The sequence below is a fragment of the Macaca nemestrina genome, chromosome 20, assembly GCF_043159975.1.
Source record: "Macaca nemestrina isolate mMacNem1 chromosome 20, mMacNem.hap1, whole genome shotgun sequence".
In the NCBI taxonomy this organism is placed as follows: Eukaryota; Metazoa; Chordata; class Mammalia; order Primates; family Cercopithecidae; genus Macaca; species Macaca nemestrina.
The window spans coordinates 5,877,277-5,897,586 of record NC_092144.1 but is presented as its reverse complement, the minus strand read 5'-3'; the positions used below and the strand labels follow the sequence as shown (position 1 = coordinate 5,897,586).

Below are 20,310 nucleotides of genomic sequence, written 5' to 3'. Positions count from 1 at the left end.
CCCTTCAACCTCAGCTCAGAGATGAGGCGTCCCCGGCCCCCTGAGACCCTGCTCTGCAGCGTCTCTCTTCCTTGAACCCAGGCCTAGCCTAAGATTTATTTCCACCCACCCCCTACCTGGGCCTGAGCCTTCTCTCCCCTCTGTTCCTGCCCCGGCTGCAGCCAGAGCAACCCTTTCTCCTTCAACCCCAGCCCTGGCCTGAGCTCCTCAGACTCCCTAGGACCCTGGCCTTCTGTCTTTTGCTGCAGGGACTCAGGCCTGTTTGGAGTGTCCCCTCTCTTTGTACTTGCTTTTTCAGACTTCTTTGACCCACCCTGCCGCCTCAGCCCCCTTCTAGTTTCAGGCCCTGGTCACTCTGCCTTAGACCTGGTGGGGCTGTCTGTTTCACCTTCAGATCCTCTGCCCTGAGACCAGGACCAGGAGCAGTTGCTTCTCTGATCTGGATGCCCCAGACCTTTGAGTCACTGATTGCCTGCTGTTGCCCTCAGCTTGGGCCGTCTCCGTCCCTGGCATCCTGATTTAGGCTTCCCCACATTTCACCCCAGTCCACATCTCCCTCCCAGGCTGGTTTGTCATGACACAGTCCCGCAGTCTCCTGCACAACCTTTGCCTTCAGGATCTCCCACTTCATCTAACGCCCCTCAGCCTGATCAGTCCTGATGTGTCTCTCAGCCACTACCCTCTCCCTTCTTCCACCTCATTTTCTGTTTTTTTTTTTTTGCCCCCAGGATCTTAAGAGTCTCAGTTGAAACCCAGGGTGGGTGGGTTCCCCAGCCTCCCTAAACGCTCCGGACGGCCCCTCCCCATTGGTCTGTGTTGGTTCTCATAAACACAAGGTCTTCCTGCACGCTGGTACCCCCTTTACCCAACTCTGCGCTGCCTCTTTAATACCCAAGCCCGTACCCCTCTTCCTCAAGTCCAGAACCATTGCTGGCCCCCAACATGGGATCATTTGTTCCTCCTCCCCGGCTGCCCTGGCTTTCAGGGGCGCCAGGCCAGGAAAGGTGTCGTGGGGCTGTGGGGGTGGCAGCCGAAATCTCCGCCGTTAGAAAGGGCAGGTTGGGGCGTCCCTGGCTGCTGGCGCCACTAAGGTGGCACTGTCTGGCTGTGTGGTTTCATGGGTGGGGGGCAGGGAACCTCCCTCCTGCCCATCTGGGCGCCTGTGGCACAGGGTCATGGAGACAGGTGGCTCATGCTTCTGGTACCCAGTTCCAGTGGCTTCCCGTCTGATTTGGGTGTTGCTGCCTTCCTCTTAAGAGGTAAGGAAGAGTTTGCAGCAGTTGATCGGTGGATTTCCACGGCATGGTGTGAGTTGATTTCCGTTGAAGAGACAGAGCTTGTTGCTTCCAATCTGGTATCGAGTTAAAAGCCCAAATGAAATGTATCTTTAGTGTCCACTTTCAATGAAGCCTGACTCCGGGCAAGTCCCGTTGGGCACACAGAGGCGTAGGGTATGGCCCCTGCCCTCCTTCCTTAGTCCCCGGCGGAGATGTCCTAGGCTGAAGCGTGTCTGTTCCCCTTGTGATGTGTGGGACCCCGGAGGTCTGGGTGGCTGTCACTTATGTAAGTGGGATGGTGGAAATGGGTGGCATTCCTGGTCTGCGACGGAGAGAGAGAAAGGTCTCGCTCAGGTAGACAGGCGTGGGAGAGAGCTGGCTTTGCACTGCCCGGTACCACAGTCACCAGCATCTGTGGCTGATTTACATTTAAACTAACTCGAATGACAACTTCAGTTCCTCCATCTCACCAGCCAGGTTTTAAGCGCTCAGTAACCACCATTACTGAGCTACTGACGACTGTGTTGGGCAGTGCAGAGGCATTTCCATCATCGCAGAAAGTTCCATCCATGGCGATGGTCTCCCTCCTTGCAGAAGTATTTGCAAGGGAAGCGGCTCCCAGAGGGAAGTGTGTTTGGACCCAAAGTCTGATTCTCCTTCCCCAGCAAAGCCTTCATGCAAGTTTGAGAGAGGCCCAAGGGCTCTCTGTCCGTTCCTCACAGAGCAGGAGGCCCCTGGAGAAACAGGAGAGAATGGTATCTTTTACCCAAGCAGATGAGTTGGCGGTCAGTGTCCCTGAGGGACTCTTGGCACAGGGAAAATGCTTTGAATCCAGCAGAACCTGGGCCTCCGCTCCCACTAGCCCCCGATGCCACAAAACGTTAGTGCCTCGGTATAGTGGGAAACAGCACAGCTTTCCACCCAGTCGCTGGCTTTGGGAAGCTTTGGTTCTCTTTCTGCTTTCCTCTGTTACTTTCTAGGACTTTCAGACCCCCTCTAAGAGCAGGATTTCCCGCTGTGCTCTGGGCTCCCAGCTTCTCAACATTGACATCTTTTCCCCATGGCCAGGAAAACGCCTTTCTTGTTCTCTTTGCCCCAACCGTAACCCGCATGTTTGATTCCCCCTCCGCCCCAAGTCTGTGCTGGTGTTGTCTGTGGTATTTGTATTTTTTTTGGCAGGGGGATGAGCGAGTTCCCTGCTCACTTAAGGGTTATGTCTGGAAGGAGTGTGGTTTGTTTCCTGGGCTGGGGCCGGGGGAGGGGACTGGGACGTGACAAGGATAAGGCTGAGCAGATGCCGAAGAGATTGGGAAAGGGCCTGAGAGCAGGTCACGGGGACTGGGGCTGCCTAGGGAGCTGGGAGGTGGTGTCAGCATCTGGGCGGTCACGTTCTTCAGAAGGACCAGGGAGCACCCCCACACTTGAATTGCTGCTTGCTGGTCCTGCACATGCTCTCCTGGGTTTGGATTTGAGAGCAGCTGCCTGGCAACGATGTTCTTCAGCAGGGAAAGTTTGTTGTTGATGCCAGGGACCCATTTCACAGATGCGGAAATGCAGTCTCGGGACGTCCTACCAGCAGGCAAGGCTGGGTAGAGTCTTCCTCTTGCAACTCGGCTGGTTCCCCAAACCTGCCCGAAAAGCTCCGAATTACCCAGGTCGCTGGCTGAGGTGTGACAGATTTCCCGCCTGCTCCCAGCTCTGAAGCTTCTCCCTGGAAAGCCGACCTGCCAGTTTTTTTGTCCTAAAGTGATTATACTGTGAAGCAGTTGAGGGCAGGGACCAGAGTCCCGTTTCCCTTTATGCCCGTTGTGGTTCGTCACAGGAGGTTTTGCACTCAGCTTTGCCAGCTGCTGGTTAAATACAAGTAACGGAATCAGTCCGTTTGCAGCCAGGCCCACCTGGTCTGGTGACAGATGCTTTTATTGGGGTTGTACCCATTCAGAAAGTCCACCAAGGCCCCTCCCGCTCCCCGCTGGAGAACCTGGGAGATACCTGGTACACTGTCTACACATCTCTGGGCCCCTGGTTTGTAAACAGTCTGGCCCAGGCCTCCGCTGACACTGTGGTCAGAGAGTCGGTCTTACCAGGAACCGGTGGGCCCTATAAAGGGGAATTTGCATTTCCAGGTGGTCTGCACACCTCTCTGAGAGAGTTTCCAGAGAGAAATTCATTGAGTGCCATCTCATCGCTTTGTCATTGTGCCTTGGATCAGAGGGACTAGGACAGACGCAGCCAGAAGAGGGGGGAGGTGCTGGCCCCCAGCCCCAGTGTGCCAGCAGTCAGGGGACCAGGGCCCCGTGTACCTGTCAGTGAGAGGCCCCTGCCCTCTGGGTGGGCAGCTCTCCGCTTCAGAGGACTGTCACAGAGGAGTACCCATCTTTCCCGGTCTCTCTCACCTTCGAATTCAGTGGTTACCACTGAGGGCCCCCCACCGGACCTGGCAGGAGAAGGTTCCACAGGGTGTTTTATTGGGTCTCCGTGGGATTGCCCAAACCTCGTCACCGCTTCCTGTTTGTGCGTGTGTGGCTCACACACACGCACGTGCTCAGCCCAGGAGGACCTCAAAATCCATTTAGGCTGAAAGGGGAAAAGACTCCTCAGTTCCCCCCTCCTGCGGGTGGGGGGGGGATGGTTGCCTACGAGGGAATTAGATGCAGTAGCCAAACTCCAGGCGTCATTACACCACTGGGTGAAGGGCAGGTTCCCGGAGGAAGGGCACCTATTGAGAATTCCCACCACGAGACCAGGGAAACCTTCAGATAAACTGGTTGCTGAAGACCTGTCTTAAGGGCTTGCAGGAAGTGCGTGCGGTGCATGGGCTGAAGGAATTGTGAGAAGCTGTTGGAACGTGGCTGGCTCGGGGCTCTTTGCCAGGCAAGGGCCGCTGTAGCCCACACCTGGGGAGATCCACACACTGCATTGAGAAAGCCCCAGGGAAGCTGCCCTCGAGGGGCTGTTTGCCTGGTTTGCCCGATTTGGGATTTGGGCCCTTTGGTTCCAAGTGCCCTCTGCCAGCTGGCCTGGAGAGAAGGCAGTGTCCCAGCTGAGGCCCTCTGCCCAAGCCTAACTGTCCCCAGATGGCCCTTGGAGCGCTTGTGCCCATCCCTCCGTCCGCTGTCTTTCAGGTGATTTCCCAGAAGTGCGATGGACAGCTCTTTCCAGGACAGTCCTGGAAGGTTCCCCTTTATCCAGGGCTTTTGTTGGGGAGTGGGTGTCAGGGTGATCCCAGAGGTGCAGGGAAGTGGAAATCCTCGAGACCAAAGCGCCCCAGCTTGTTTCCAGCCATCCAGTCCAGAGGTTCCAAAAAAGTACCCTCCCGGCAGCAGCAGGCGTTCCTGGTGCCTTGAAGGAACTTGCTGGGATAAAGTTGGGGGAGAGCTACTGACCAATCAGATGCATTCATTCTAAGACATTGTAGAGAGCCTGTCAGTTAACCTCTGCAGCCAGGCACCCTTCCTAGAGAGGCAGCTAATTGATTAGCTTCAATTCTTTGGTCCTAATGGCCAGGGAAAGAGTCCAGGTGGCGTGGGGGAAGGGGGGTGGTTACCCTTGGCTATGGAATTGGCTTAGCTGTGCTAATAAATTATCATGACCTGACAAGTCAAAGGCGTTGGCCGGGGCTCCGCTTCTTGCCTCCCGTTGACGTGGCTTGAGCGTCTTACTGAATCCGTGATTCCTTTTTTACTACAACAGCAGAGACTCTGTGTTATCCCACCCTTCCGGGGAGTGCCCCCCTCAGTGCTCCACAGTACCCTGGGTGCAGCAGGCCAGGCACCCGAACTTTGCATCTGTTGTCTGAGTCTGGGGTGTGCCCTTAACCGTGGGTGTTGAGGCTCAAGTTGGCGCCAGCCCCCAGGGCATCGGTGTCGCCCGGGCAGCGCTTTGGGCCTGGCCTGCTGGCTGCGAAGATTACCCATCGCTGCCTCGGAACCTTCCTGTTTACTTTGGCCACTGCGGCGGAGTTCTGGTGCTTCCATCCTCCCCCTCTCCAGTGGAACCACAGTCTTTCACTCTTTCACAATAACTGCTCTGCCGCCTGCGTGCCCTGAGTAGGAACTCCCTGTCATCAAAAATGCCGGGAAGTCGGCCGAGGTCTGAGTGGCCGGGTCAGTGAATAAGTGATTCCGAGGAGACGCTGTCATTGTGTGGGAGTCAGCTCCACAGCAGCAGGGGTCATTCTCCCACATCCTGGTGCTGTTCCCATGATGTATATGTAGATTTCGTTTTCACCTGTAATGCTCCCAGCGGGACAGGGGTTGCCTTCCTGTTTTCTAGAGAAAAAGGCAGAGGCCCACGCGTGTAAGCATAGAGGGTGATCACAGCTGACTGGGGCTAATGTCGGTGTTGTTTTGGGTTTGTCGGAATGCCGTGCTGTTCAGATAGACGCTTGCGCTTGGCCTGAGTATTGCTGTGCCGATGCTCAGCCCTCGCCTCGTGTGTTCGGTGGGGGTACTTTTACCTGAGATCCTCATGAATCCGCAGCGCCGGGGTTTATGAGAGCGCCTGGTCTTCCATCCATCCCCACTTTCTTCCCACACTGAGGTTGTCGATGTCGATGTCCCTGCTGCCTGGATCTTGGGGTCACCTGAATGTCCTCCACCCTCGGGTCCTGTCAGTTCTCTGGCTTCAGGCTGTGTTCACCCCTTTTTCCAGCCATTCCCTCTGGTTGCCTCTGTATGGGCTTGAGTTGCCGTTGGTTTGCCATTTGCCCTTTTCTGCCTGCACCCCAGGCGGTACACAGGGGGTCTTTGACTCTGAGCCCGTTTCCCGTGTCTGTCATCCACTTACCACGGGTTATTTCTTTTGTGTCCGACCTGGACACTCTGGCCCGATCCTAGGCACCCCCTGCAGTGTGCCTGGTCCCTGGGGAGTCCCCACCCTCTTTTCCCAGGGAACTCCAGAGGGATAATCGTCCTGAGCCAAGGGAAGCCCCTCTGCCCCATTTTCTTTTAAAAATTAATTTTTAGTTGACAAATAAAAATTGTGTATTTATATCATGTACATGTTTTAATTTACTTTTTAAGTTGCCAAATACAAATTGCACACCTCTGCCTCATTTCTTATACCTAATTTGCTGTGCGCACAGAACCCTCAGCCCCTCCAGCCAGTTCTTCCACACGCTGGAACTGGCCTGTCCTTATCTGCCACCGTGGCCCTGCCCTCTCCGAAAGCAGCATTCGGAACTCCCTGACCTGAGAGGCTCTCTGGTTTAATTAATCCAGCATCGTCCAGGCCTCCTGTCCCGTGGTTTCAAGATAGAGGCTAAGAGGACGAACGAGAGGTAGTCCCTGCTCTCAGAGAGTTCACAGGGGCCCTGGGGGCTGCCGCCAACTCCCAGGAGCGGGGGATGAGATGAATGGGCTCCCGTGGAGCTGCCCACAGGCTTCGGTGGGGACTCAGGGTTGCTCTCCAGCGTGGCTACCAGAAAGGGTCCTGGAAAGAGGGCGGTGTGTGAGCCAGGACTCAAGATGAGTAGGGTTTTTTTTTTTTTTTTTTTTTTTGAGACGGAGTCTCGCTCTGTCGCCAGGGGCTGGAGCGCAGTGGCTGGATCTCAGCTCACTGCAAGCTCCGCCTCCCGGGTTCCCGCCATTCTCCTGCCTCAGCCTCCTGTGTAGCTGGGACTACAGGCGCCCGCCACCTTGCCCGGCTAGTTTTTTGTATTTTTTTAGTAGAGACGGGGTTTCACCGTGTTCGCCAGGATGGTCTCGATCTCCTGACCTCGTGATCCACCCGTCTCGGCCTCCCAAAGTGCTGGGATTACAGGCTTGAGCCACCGCGCCCAGCCAGATGAGTAGGGTTTTGAAACGAGCTTAGGGCACCCAGGCTGCAGCACTAGAAGAGATGAAGAGAGATGGGGTGGATGTTCCTGGTGTGTCTGGGGCTGGCTGTAGGATTGAGCTGGAATGTGCACGTTTCCTGCATTTCCTCAGTTCCGGGACTCTGAGATACCAAGACAGCGCCACCAACTCAGGCGCAGCTTCTGTGTGTGTGCACGTGTGCTCCTGTGGGTGCACGCTGGACTCTGACTTCAAAAGGGTTAGGACGTGAAAAGAGACGAGTGTCTCAGACTTGAGGAAATACACGCATGGAAGATGTACATGGGGCTCGGGCTTCCTGCTGAGGGAGTGACAAGCCTTGGAAAGCTTTAACATGGCGGGCGGGGGTGGGGGCGATAGGATCTGCCTGCCCCAGCGGCTCCAATCGCGTGACAACTGAGAGCTCAGAGAGGGGGACGGAGAGGGAGGGAGGCCGGCCAGGCGCCGGGGCACTCAGCCAGGTGGCGGGGTCTGAACGGGGCCTCGGAATGCCAAAGAAGAGACAGGTACTGGAGGGATTGCAGCCACTGGGACACACCTGGCCAGCTGCCGAGCGATGGCGTGGAAAGGCGCAGATGGGAGCTGTCTGGTCTGGGGCCTGGGAGGGCGGCTCTGTCGGGCGAGGGCGTGGGACTCAGGCCACGGTCTGGCTGTCTCCCGGCTATCTCAGCACTTAGAAGCAAGTGTGTACTTGGCCGCAGCTTTATTTTGTAACATTCTTGTATTTGATAGTAGGTGTCAGGGCGGTATCTGAAAAGTCCGGGGAGGTTTTTACAAAGCAGGGTGGATGTTTACTGTAGGTTCCCTGTTGGTGGTTTTGGCCAACCTAGGTATGAAGAGTGCTTTGAAGGCATGCGGCTTTGTGTTCAGTAGCGTGGAACTGGCCTGCGCTGCCTTGTATTTCAGACCTAAGTGTCAGACATGACATTCGCTCAGCGGAGGGGGCTGGGCTGCCCAGGCCAAGGGTCCACTTGGGACTAGTCACCAGGGGGCCGCAGGCTGGCCTCTGCCTTCTCCTCGGGAACCTCCCATTCTGCTCTTGAAACTGAAAGCCAGTGTTGTAGCTGATGACTTAGGGGAAGGAGAGGGGCCTCCGGGAGGCGCTGTGATGCGTGCGTGGGAATGAAAATGCTGGTGTCAACAAGCTTAGGTGGCAGAGACACCGACAGCCATCCGCAAGATGACTTTTGATAATGCAAGTGCTCGGAAGAGCATCCTCTATGATAAAGAGTGATGGGAGCGGTGGTGGATGCTTTCGGATCGGTGGTCAGGGGAGGCTTCCCTGCAGAGGCACAGTCCAGCTGAGAGCCCAGCGACAAGAGGCGCCAGCCTGGGAAGTCTCAGGAGCAGAGCATCCTAGGCCAGTGCAGTGGCCCCGAGGCAGGAGTGAGCTGGGCTGAGCTGGGGACTGGTGAGGAGGCTGTGCGGGTGGAACTGAGGATGAGGGGGTGGATGGGAGGAGACGCAGGGGCTGCGTGGGAGTACGGAGGGGAGAAGGCACGGGGCGTCCGCGGCAAGGTGCTAGCACGCTGGGAAGCTGTCTGTGTGCTCCTCACTGGGTTGAGAGCGTATAGCACTGCTGGAGGTCTTTATCGAAAGTTCTCTGTGGATGAGGGGATAGTCCCCTGCGTGGAGCCGTGTGCTGACCTGGTCTCCCCACCTCTCTCTCCCTCCAGTGCACCGTCCAGGTGAGGTTAGAGCTGGGGCACCGTGCCCAACTGCGCAAGAAGCCCACCACGGAGGGGTTCACTCACGACTGGATGGTGTTTGTCCGTGGCCCCGAGCAATGTGACATCCAGCACTTCGTGGAGAAGGTGGTCTTCTGGCTGCACGACAGCTTCCCCAAGCCCAGACGCGGTGAGTGGCCCCAAGCCCTGAGTGCCCACAGCACGGACCCGTCTGACTCCACTCCTCCCAAGGCCAGGCTCCACCCCTCCCTCAGGAGCAGCAGGACCCCCCAACCGTGAGGTTCCGGCTTGCGTCCCTCGGCGTGGGGGCATTGGAGCCGCGTCACCTCCAGCTGTTGAGTTAGTTGTAGGAAAAACTGAAGGAGGTGGTGGCGGTCTGTCGTGTTGTGATTTAGACCCGGGCTCTGGGAAGCAACAGCCAGGTGGGCACGGGTGGGAAAGGTGAAGTCAGCCAGCTGGTGAGTGATCAGAAAGTTGCCGACTGGCCCTAGGTTTGCTTGGGGGTGCTGTGTGAAAGATTCCGAATATTTGGGGCAGAAAGAATGCAGGAGCTCATGTCACCACCATCTTTTCTCTTCCGTGTCTTCCCTCTCCCTTCAAGCCTCAGACTGTCATTGGTTCAGCACGAGTGCCTCAGTCGTGTATTCTGTCAGCGCCTCCACCTGTGGCGTGGGGGCCCTGGCCTTCCTGAGGGTGCAGTGTGACGGGGCAGAGGCAGGAACGCACCCAATTTATGATCAGGGAGGCCCTCCTGGGGAAGGGAGCCCCAGGGGAAGACTGTGGTGTGGAACTGGAGAGAGAGGTGGTGGTCTGGGGAGCGCCATCAGGGCTGGGGCCGCATCTGCTTTTCTTACCGCTGAGTCCCCAGTGTGAAGCCCGGGGCCTGGCGCATCACAGGGGTTCGAGAAATACTTCTTGAATGACGTGTTGATAAAGGAATGAGGGACTTGCTGTAGCGAAGCGCTTCAGGGTCAGGAGAGCCCTGGCTGGGCTGGTGACCCCTCTACCCTGCAGTATGGGGGTCCTGGGAGCTCCAGGGGCCACAGGAGGTGAGCCGCACACAAGCGTGGGTGTGCTTAGGTTGAAGCAGGAGCTTCCCAGGAGCCGGGACCCTGGCCCTGAGCCTGTGAGTGGTTTGCAGCCTATTGGGGAAGTGACGGGCATTGACAGCAGCAGAAGCATTTCATGCTGAAGGGACGCTCACCTCCGATTCCCTCAGCCTGCGGCTCCCCTTTGCCTCTGCATTTCTCCTTTCCTGAGTCTTCACCTTCTCCCCTTCTCCTTCCTCCCTCTCTAAGCCTCTTAGAGGATGGCCACGGAGGCTCCTGACAGCGGCAGATATTTATAAAGCGCTTCCTAATTGTGGGGACACGTGCCATCTATCGAGCACTTCCTGCCCAGCCCTTCGTGCGCAGGATCACGTTTTCTTCTCGCCACAGCCCTCTCGTGCAGACAGGGAGACGGGCCCAGGGGGCAGGCCGCTGCCTGTGCTTACAGCAGGGTGGGCAGGCTGGCCAGTGGGCTGGGTCCGGCCACTGCCAGTGCGGCCTGTTTTTATTGGTGCACGGCCATGCCCGCTCGCGTGGGTGTCGCCTGTGGCTGCTTTCGCGCCACGTCGGCAGAGCAGAAGCCTGGCTGCCCCTCCTGCACCAGGCCCTCTTTCCTTTCTCTGGCGGCATCCACTCCACTTCTCCTTCACCAACCCCCTCCCCCACTCCCCTTTTCTCTGTCCCCGGAGCTCTGGGATGGGCCCTGGACGCCGATTTCCATCCACTTTGAGACTGTTGATTTCACCTTTGCTCCCCACCATGTTGACACAGCACCTTCTCCAAGCTCCAGGTACCTGGAAGATGGGGTCATGAGTGGGGCTCACTCTCAAGGGTTCGTTTTTTGTTTTTTGTTTGTTTTTGAAGAGATGGGGTCTCGCTCGCTGTGTTGCCCAGGCTGGCCTTGAGCTCCTGGCAGGCGCGTGCCACCATGCCAGGCTTCAGTGTCAGTTTGTAGGCAGCCTTTAAATTAGTAACTGAGCCCTGTTTGTTGTAGTCTGTCTCTGGGGCCTGGAGACAGATAGCAGCCCCATCAAATGTATCAGAAAGTAAACTCCCAGCTCACACGCTATTGCACTGAATAAAACTTGAGAGAGGGAGTGAACCTCTTAAAGCACTCCAGCCTCTGGAATGATACTTGAGGTACTTAAAAAGTATCTTTTACTTCCGAGGCGGCTTACATTATCACAAATCAAACTGGGCAGAAACATGTAAGGTACAAAGTTGCTGTTCCTGGCCTCCTTAGTCCTCCCTCCCCGGGGCCATCTTCCTAGCCCTCTCTGGACTGTCTTCACAGCAGCTCATTTGCTTCTTATTTCTTGAAAATGTAGACAATACTTACTGATTTACTGGCTTGAAGGGTTAGAATTTATCCCAAAGTACCCCCTTTTACCCACTGTCTTCTCTAAGTTTTTAATAGTCCAGTGACTCGCTTTTGCGTTGGTCGTCTTTGTGACTCTGAATGATGATGTGAGCCTGTTTACCTTTGGGATCCTTCACAGCAGAGTCCCACGTCACCCTTTTTAGGGAGTCCTCTGGCTGCCTGGGCTAACTCGCAGTTTCTTTGCCCAATACACCCACACAGCCATATGCTTCTTAGCCTTTTTTTTCTGCTTTGGTTTTCTCCTTAGCACCATCTTAACATCTTGTACATATTACTTCCTTATCTTGTCCATCCCTCTCCCCACCCCAAGTAAGAGGTTTCTATCAGTTTTGTTTGCTGCTACATGCTCGGTGCCTGCAGGGATACAGTAGGTGCTTACTAAGTGTTTGATGACTGAATGGACCCTTGCACCTGATCAGCTTTTGTTAGTGTTTTCTGACTCTCCACTGAGGAAGGCAAGGCCACCGGTACCCTGTCTTTTTTTGACCCTGCTGCACCCCTCCTTTTGAGGCTACACTGGACGTTGTTAAGCTTGTTGATGAAGACCAAGACCTTCACTCCCCGGTTGTAGATTGACTGTAAGAGTTGGGAACTAGCAGTAGGCAGCGTTGACGTGTTTGACGCTGCCACCGTCAGGCTGGTTGGGACGGCAGGACTTCATTCAGCCTCTGTTTGCCGAACCCTGGGCCACTCCAGGGAGGAGGCTCCAAGTCAGGTCCATGGCAAACGGGTTCTTTTTGGTCATTTTTGGTTAAAATTTGGCCCTATTTTAGCTTGCTTCACATTTGGTCTGTGGCTTTTGGAATCCCCCCTTACTTCTCCTTTTTGTGTTGTGTCTTTATCAATACCTTCATTTTCCCCCCATTCTCTCAATCATTTCATTTATTCTGTGGCTTTTTTTTTTTTTTTTAATTTTTTGGCTGGGCGTGGTGGCTCATGCCTGTAATCCCAGCACTTTGGGAGGCCGAGACAGGTGGATCACCTGAGGTCAAGAGTTCAAGACCAGCCTGGCCAATATGCTGAAACTCTGTCTCTACTAAAAATACAAAAAAATCAGCCGGCTGTGGTGGCTCATGCCTGTAGTCCCAGCTACTCAGGAGGCTGAGGCAGGAGAATTGCTTGAACCCGGGATGCGGAGGTTGCAGTGAGCCGAGATCATGCCAGTGCACTCCAGCCTGGGCGACAGAGCGAACTATGTCTCAAAAAAAAAAAAAAAAATTCTTTTAGAGATGGGGTGTCGCTATGTTGTTGCCCAGACTGGACTCCAACTCCTTGGGCTCAAGCAGTCCTCCCACCTCTGCTTCAGGAGTAGCTGGGATTACAGGTGTGAGCCGCCTCACCTGGCCTTCTGGCTTGTTTGTTTTGTGAAGTCCTCTGAGTGTTTCATGCTGTTTGTCTGTGCCTTCCTTCTCTGATTACAGTGGACTGTTCTCCAGACACCCCTTTAGCCACCACCCTGGGCCTTTTCTCTCCTGCTCTCCTGAGGTGGTTTGTTTATTGGCCTATGTTTTGGTTTATTTTCTCGTTTTGATTTATTTTCTCGTTTTGGTAGAGCAGTTTCTCAAGTAATATCCCAAGAGATTAATTACTTAAGACATTTCTGGCCAGGCTCAGTGGCTCACGCCTGTAATCCCAGAACTTTGGGAGGCCGAGGCAGGTGGATCACCTGAGGTCAGGAGTTCAAGACCAGTCTAGCCAACATGGCGAAACCCCATCTCTACTGAAATTACAAAAATTTAGCCAGGGGCGGTGGCGGGCGCCTATAATCCCAGCTACTCGGGAGGCTGAGGCAGAAAAATCGCTTGAACCTGGGAGGCGGAGGTTTCAGTGAGCCGAGATCATGCCACTGCACTCCAGCCTGGGTGACAGAGAGAAACTCTGTCTCAAAAAAAAAAAAAGACAGACAGACATGTGGGCAGTAAACCCTTTGAGTCCTAGCATATTTGAAGATGCCATTATTCTCTTCTCACAGTGGAATGGTGGGTTGGTTGGGTGTAATTTTGTGGTTTGCGAATTACAGATTGAGAATCCCTGAGCTGAAAATCCGAAATCCAAAACTTTTTTTTTTTTTGGAAACAGAATCTCGCTCTGCCACCCACCCAGACTGGAGTGCAGTGTTGTGATCACAGCTCACTGCAGCCTCAACCTTTGGGCTCAAGCAGTCCTCCTGCCTCAGCCTCCCAAGTAGCTGAGACTACTGGCCCACCACCATGCCCAGCTTTTTTATTTTTTGTAGAGACAGGATTTCACCATGTTGCCCAAGTTGGTCTTGAACTCTTGGGCTTAAAATCTTCCCGCCTCGGCCTCCCAAAATGCTGGGATTACAGGCGTGAGCCACCATGCCCGGCTCAAGATCCAAAACTTTTTTTGAAACGGAGTGTCACTCTGTTTCCCAGGCTGGAGTGCAGTGGCGCGTTCTCGGCTCACTGCAACCTCCACCTCCCGGGTTCAAGCGATTCTCCTGCCTCAGCCTCCTGAGTAGCTAGGACTACAAGCCCCCACCAACACGCCTGGCTAATTTTTGTAGTTTTAGGAGAGACGGGTTTCACCATGTAGGTCAGGATGATCTCAATCTGTTGACCTCACGATCCGTCCGCTGCGGCCTCCCAAAGTGCTGGGATTACAGGCGTGAGCCACCGTGCCTGGCCAAGATCCAAAACTTTTTTTTTGTTGTTGTTGAGATGGAGTTTCGCTCTTGTTGCCTAGGCCGGCGTGCAATGGCACGATCTTGGCTCACCACAACCCCTGCCTCCCAGGTTCAAGCGATTCTCCTGCCTCAGCCTCCTGAGTAGCTGGGATTACAGGCATGCACCACCTTGCCTGGCTAATTTTGTATGTTTATTAGAGATGGGATTTCTCCATGTTGATCAGGCTGGTCTTGAACCCCTGACTTCAGGTGATGCACCCCCCTCGGCCTCCCAAAGTGCTGGGATTACAGGCGGGAGCCACCACACCCGGTCAATTCAGAACTTTTTGAGTGCTGACATGATGCTTAGAAAATGCTCACTGGGGCCGGGCGCGGTGGCTCAAGCCTGTAATCCCAGCACTTTGGGAGGCCGAGGCGTGCGGATCACAAGGTCAGGAGATCAAGACCACAGTGAAACCCCGTCTCTACTAAAAATACAAAAAATTAGCTGGGCGCGGTGGCAGGCGCCTGTAGTCCCAGCTACTCAGGAGGCTGAGGCAGGAGAATGGCGGGAACCCGGGAGGCGGAGCTTGCAGTGAGCCGAGATCGCGCCACTGCACTCCAGCCTGGGCAACAGCGTGAGACTCCGTCTCAAAAAAAAAAAAAAAAAAAAAAAAAAAAAGAAAATGCTCACTGGAGCATTTTGGATTTCGGATTTTCGGGTTAGGGATGCTGAACCAGTGGAATGCGAATATTCCAAAGTCTGAAAAATCCCAAGTTCACAACACTCCTGCTCCCAAATGTTTTGGGAGCACGTATCACTTAGCGCTGTGAAGGCGTTGTGTTAGTATCTTCTGGAAAGTCTGATGCCATTTGGTCCTCATCCCATTACACGTGATCTGTTTTTTTCTGTGGAAACATTTAGGATGTTTTTAGGACGTTTGCTTTATGATATCATGTGTTTTTTTTTTTTTTTTTTTTTTTGCTGCTGTTCACTATGTTTTGTGACATTTGAGTGTCCTTCATTTTAGCTCTGAAAGTTTCCTTCTATTGACAGTTTCCTTCCATCTGTTTATTTCCTCTCTTTTCTTCTTTCTGGGATCCTCATTTTATTTCTTGTTTTCTTTTTTCTTTTTTTGAAACTGAGTCTTGCTCAGTCACCTGGAGGGCAGTGGCACTGTCTTGGCTCACGGCAACCTCAGCTGCCCGGGTGCAAGTGATTCTCGTGCCTCAGCCTCCCGAGTAGCTGGGGTGACAGGTGCGTACCACCACGCCTGGCTAATTTTTTGTATTTTTAGTAGAGAACGTTGTCCAGGTCAGCCTTGAACTCCTGGTGTCAAGTGATCCTCCCACCTCGGCCTCCCAGAGTGCCTGGGATTACAGGTGTGAGCTGTGGTGCCTGGCTGTAATTTTCCCTGTTAGAAATATCTTATTTTTTTGTTGTTGTTGGATGTATATCTCCTTGAATCTGAGGACATTGACTCTCGGTTTTTATTTTTTTTACTTTCTTTTTGTCAAGCTCTCTGGGGTCTCCAAATTATTTGTCTCCTCGGGCTCTTTCCTCCTGGTGGGAGCTCCTGAGCATTCTGTGCTGGGAGGGTAGGTTCCGCTCATCCACAGACCTGAAGGCTCACAGGCCTCCTGATTTCCTAATGAGTAAGGCCTTCCTTGGGGTCTGGTTTCCACGCTGCAAGCTTCAGCTTCCCCCAGATCATTGGCTCCTTGAGACACGGAGTCATCTCAATTTTCCCAGAGGGAAACCTGAAACTTCCTGGGCGGGGGGAGGGCACGGGGAGGGGAATGGGCGGGAGGGAGGATGGGCAGGAGGGAGGGATCCCAGGGCTCCTGTCCCCAGCGCAGCCTTTCAGTTTGCCCTTTTGTTTTTTTTAATAACCGCTTTATGGAGATAAAATTTACGCATCATAAAATTCATTCTTGTAATGTGTACAGTTAGCGTTTTCAGTATATTCACATAGTTGTGCAGCCATGACCACTGATTCCATCTTCGCTGTCTAATTCCAAAACATTGCTGTCACCTCAGGGAGAAGCTCAGGCCCTCACTCTCTTGCTCCCACCCTCCTCCCCCACCGTGCTCCCTTTCCCTCTCCCAGCTTTCATCCTCACTCCTGCCCTCTGCTCAGCCAGTCCAGGACCTTCAGCCTTCTGGCACCAGTGGCTGTCCCTACCCTACGGCGCCCCCGTAGCAGACTCTGAGCCGTCACCTCCTCATCCTGCCCCTTGCCCAGAGTGTCCTCGTCCGACTTCTGCCTTCCAGAAACTCGCAGGTGGCTCAAACCTCTTCCCTCCTGCCTTCACTCTCATGGCCTTATTCCTGTCCTCTTGATTCATGTGGGCTCTGAGGCAGGAGAGTGGGCCGGTGCGTCTCCCTGGTCTCCCCAGTTGGACTGAAGACTATCCCCGGCGCTTGGCCGACTGCCGTCCCTCTTGGCACTGTCTGGGGGGATAGAAGTTCTCTAGATTTGGAGTACCCGTCACAGGACAGGATTCCTTTCTTGAAGGGGTGGGGACCATGAGATAAGATGTGACAGTAGATTTGGGAAGCATGTGACCTGGAAGTCAGAGGCCGAGGGACATGGGGTCTGTTTCTCGAAGGAGGTGGCCCTGCTGTGGGCCTTTGTGGCTGGGTGGGATTCAGACTATGGGTGGGTGGGGAGAGGACGGGGCATGGGTGGAGTCTGAGAGCAAATCCCAGGCCACTGCCCATGCCCGTGCCTCCTCTGCTGGGGACAGGCCACCCTTCCTCTGTTCTGCCTCCACTTTCCTTCCCAGGTTCAGATTAAGTTTTCAGGTGTGTGGCCCCATACTGCACTTTATTTATTTATTAGTTTTTTTTAACGGAGTCTGACTCCGTTACCCAGACTGGAGTGCAGTGGCACAATCTTCGCTTACTGCAACCTCTGCCTCCCGGGTTCAAGCGATTATCCTGCCTCAGCTTCCCGAGTAGCTGGGATTACAGCCATGCGCCACCATGCCCAGCTAAGTTTTGTGTTTTTATTAGAGACGGGTTTTCATCATGTTGACCAGGCTGGTCTCGAACTGGCCTCAAGTGATCCACTTGCCTCAACCTCCCAAAGTGCTGGGATTACAGGCGTGAGCCACTGCGCCCGACCCCCTGCTGCACTTTAGACCAGCTTGGCAGTGTTTAAGGGATATAAGATGCTTCCGAAAGGAAGTGTTAGGTTCCATTTCAGGCCCTAAGGATGTCACACTCGGTGAGATGGAGCTTATCGTCTAGAGGTAGGGATGGAGGGAGACAGGCAAAGTGAGCACGGAAGTCCTGCGGTGGAGGGGTACAGGACACCGGGGAGCCTGTGGGGGCTCAGAGCAGGGCTCCCAGAGTAAGTGAGCTGGGGATTTGAGAGGCTCAATGTGGCTGGATCGTGGGATCTGGTGCTGGGCTGCACAGAGCTGAGGCGGAAGGCACCTCGCGGGTTGTATAGGACAGTGGGGAGCCCTCCCTCAGTGGGCGCAGTCAGAGGATTGGTCATTCCCCGTGCAGAAGGTGCCTCGGAAGGAGCCTGAGGCTGGACGAGAGAGGCATGGCACCGGGGCAGGGCTGAATTCCAGAGGGGCTTTGGGGTGGACTTGCTAGCACTTGGCCTCAGGTGAGCCTCCGGAGAGGATTGCAGTGGACTGGGGTCTAGGGCCAGTGGTGGGCAGCTGGGTCCTGAGTGGCGAGTTGCAGGAGAAGGTGGCGGGGGGACTGGTGTGTGGAGGGGGTTTGGTGTGGGGTGGGCCTCATCATTGGAGGTCCCCTGTCCACCATCCTGGCAGGATGTCAGAGGATCGGGAAGGAGAGTGGAATGGACACTGGGGCGCAGGTGCCCGGGCCGGCCTCCGTCAGGCTGCAGGTGCTCCCTGTAGAGCCAGAGTGCCCTGCAGGCAGGGCTGCTCCTCACCACAGGGCGAGCATTGATCTGAGGGCGATGACTCCCCCTGGAGTAAGCACTGAAGGCCAAGGGCATCTTTTTTTTTTTTTTTTCTTTTTGAGATGGAGTCTCGCTCTGTCGCCCAGGCCGGAGCGCAGTGGTGCGATCTCGGCTCACTGCAGTCTTTGCCTCCCGGATTCAAGCAATTCTCCTGTCTCAGCCTCCTCAGTAACTAGGATTACAGGTGTGCATCACCACATCCAGCTAATTTTTGTATTTTTAGTAGAGACGAGGTGTCACCATGTCGGTCAGGCTAGTTTGGAACTCCTGACCTCGTGATTTGCCCGCCTTGGCCTCTCAAAGTGTTGAGATTACAGGCGTGAGCCACCCGGCCAGTCAGGGGCCTCTTCTTGGCCTCTTTGATCATCCCAGCCTCTGACTCTGTCTGACACAGACAGTGGGGCGTGAATGAGTGAATGGAGCGGATATCGTCTCTACTGTCGTTTGGGAGTGTGTTTTTGATTCGTGTGCAGACCCTGATGTCAGGCAGTGGTGTTCAGAGCTCCCAGCAGGGCAGCCAGGGCTACCGTTGGTCTCTGGGGAGGCTGTGCCCACCTCGGTCCAGTTGAGCAAGCCTTGCACAGACGTGGCACGTAGGCAGGGGCCCTGTTCAAGGCTGTCCAGTCAGCCCTGTCTTCGAGGTTCCCAGGTCATCACTCCAAACCTGCCCTACTGATAGATGTTGTTTGCCGGATTCAAGCAATTCTCCTGCCTCCGCCTGGGTGATAAACTACAGATGATCGCCCACTTCGGCCTCCCAAAGTTCTGGGATTACAGACGTGAGCCACCATGCCCAGCCAGTTTTCTAGCAATTTCTGACCCACTTAAGAATTACCTTACTAGTGCAAATATGTGTGTATGAAGATTTTTAGCAATGAGCATTATGCTAAGTGAAAGAAGCCAGACTGACTGGGCGCAGTTACTGAGGAGGCTGAGGCAGGAGAATCGCTTGAACCCAGGAGACGAAGGTTGCAGTGAGCCGAGATCGTACCATCGTACTCCAGCCAGGGTGAGAGCGAGACTCCGTCTCAGAAAAACAAACAAGCAAACAAAGAAAGCCAGACCCAGAAGGCAGAGACTGCATGATCTCACACACATCCAGCAGTTAAAACAGTCACACTCAGAGAAGCCTAGAGTAGGAGTGTGGCTGCCAGGGGCTGGGGGACGGGGAGATGATAGTCAGAAGGTACTGTTGTTCGGTTTTGCAAGGTAAGTTCTGGATCTGCTGTATTGCAGAGTCCCGATAGCTGACAATACTGTAGCATACACTGAAATTGCTAAGAGGGCAACTCAGTGGTCTTCAAAGACAAAAACAGTGAGAGAGAGCAGAAGGAAACTTTGGGAGGTGATGGATATGTTCACTGCCTTGGTGGTGGTGATGGTTTCACAGATGTACACACGTCCCCAAACTCATCTAAAGGTGGGCATTAAATTTATGCAGCTTCTTAACCTGTCAACCAGACCTCAGTAAAGTGGGGAAAAAACTGACACACAGTGGCCAGGATTTTTTCCTGTCTCCCAGTCGTAGTTGCATCTGGAGGGGGAAGCGAGGGACGCGGGATTTGATCTCTACGGCTCTAGATTTTTTCTTAAAGTGAGAAGACACTGCTTCCATGGTGCTTTCCTAGTAACAACATACGGGTCAAAACATTGATGGTTTATTCTGGGGCATGAGATTATAGGAGATTATTTTACATATATTTTGCTGTTTATTTCAGTTTTGTTTGTTGTTGTTGTTTTTTTTTTTTGAGACATGGTCTTGCTCTGTCACACAAGCGGGAGTGCAATGGCACGATCATACCTCCTGGATCAAGCGATCCTCCCGCCTCAGCCCCCCGAGTAGCCCCTGAGACCACAGGCACACGCCACCACGCCTGGCTAATTTCTTACAGAGACAGGGTCTCACTGTGTTGCCCAGGATGGCCTCAAACCCCTGGGTTCAAGTGATTCTCCTGCCTCAGCTTCCTAGAGTGCTGGGATTACAAGCATGAGGCACTAAGCATAGTTTTTGTTTGCTTGTTTGTTTTGGAAACGTAGTCTCACTCTGTCACCCAGGCTGGAGTGTGGTGGTACGATCTTGGCTCACTGCAACCTCTGCCTCCTGGGTTCAAGTGATTCTCCTGACTCAGTCTCCCATGTAGCTGGGATTACAGGTGCCTGCCACCATGCCTGGCTAATGTTTGTATTTATTTATTTATTTATTATTATTATTTTTTTTTGAGACTGAGTCTGGCTCTGTCGCCCAGGCTGGAGTGCAGTGGCCGGATCTCAGCTCACTGCAAGCTCCGCCTCCCGGGTTTACGCCATTCTCCTGCCTCAGCCTCTGGAGTAGCTGGGACCACAGGCGCCCGCCACCTCGCCCGGCTAGTTTTTTGTATTTTTTAGTAGAGACGGGGTTTCACCGTGTTAGTCAGGATGGTCTCGATCTCCTGACCTTGTGATCCGCCCGTCTCAGCCTCCCAAAGTGCTGGGATTACAGGCTTGAGCCACCGTGCCTGGCTATCTTTGTATTTTTAGTAGAGA

The 20,310-nt window shown here is 54.2% G+C and overlaps 1 protein-coding gene across 2 annotated transcripts in view; it reads left to right on the top strand.

Annotated features, from left to right (window-relative positions):
- LOC105484742 (MLLT1 super elongation complex subunit) overlaps positions 1–20,310 on the top strand; it is a 75,904-nt gene that overhangs the window by 770 nt on the left and 54,824 nt on the right. For both annotated transcript variants that reach the window (XM_011746653.2, XM_011746663.2), the window contains exon 2: positions 8,770–8,950. In XM_011746653.2, the coding sequence (XP_011744955.1) occupies positions 8,770–8,950 (181 nt within the window). The remainder of the gene's footprint in view (positions 1–8,769; positions 8,951–20,310) is intronic.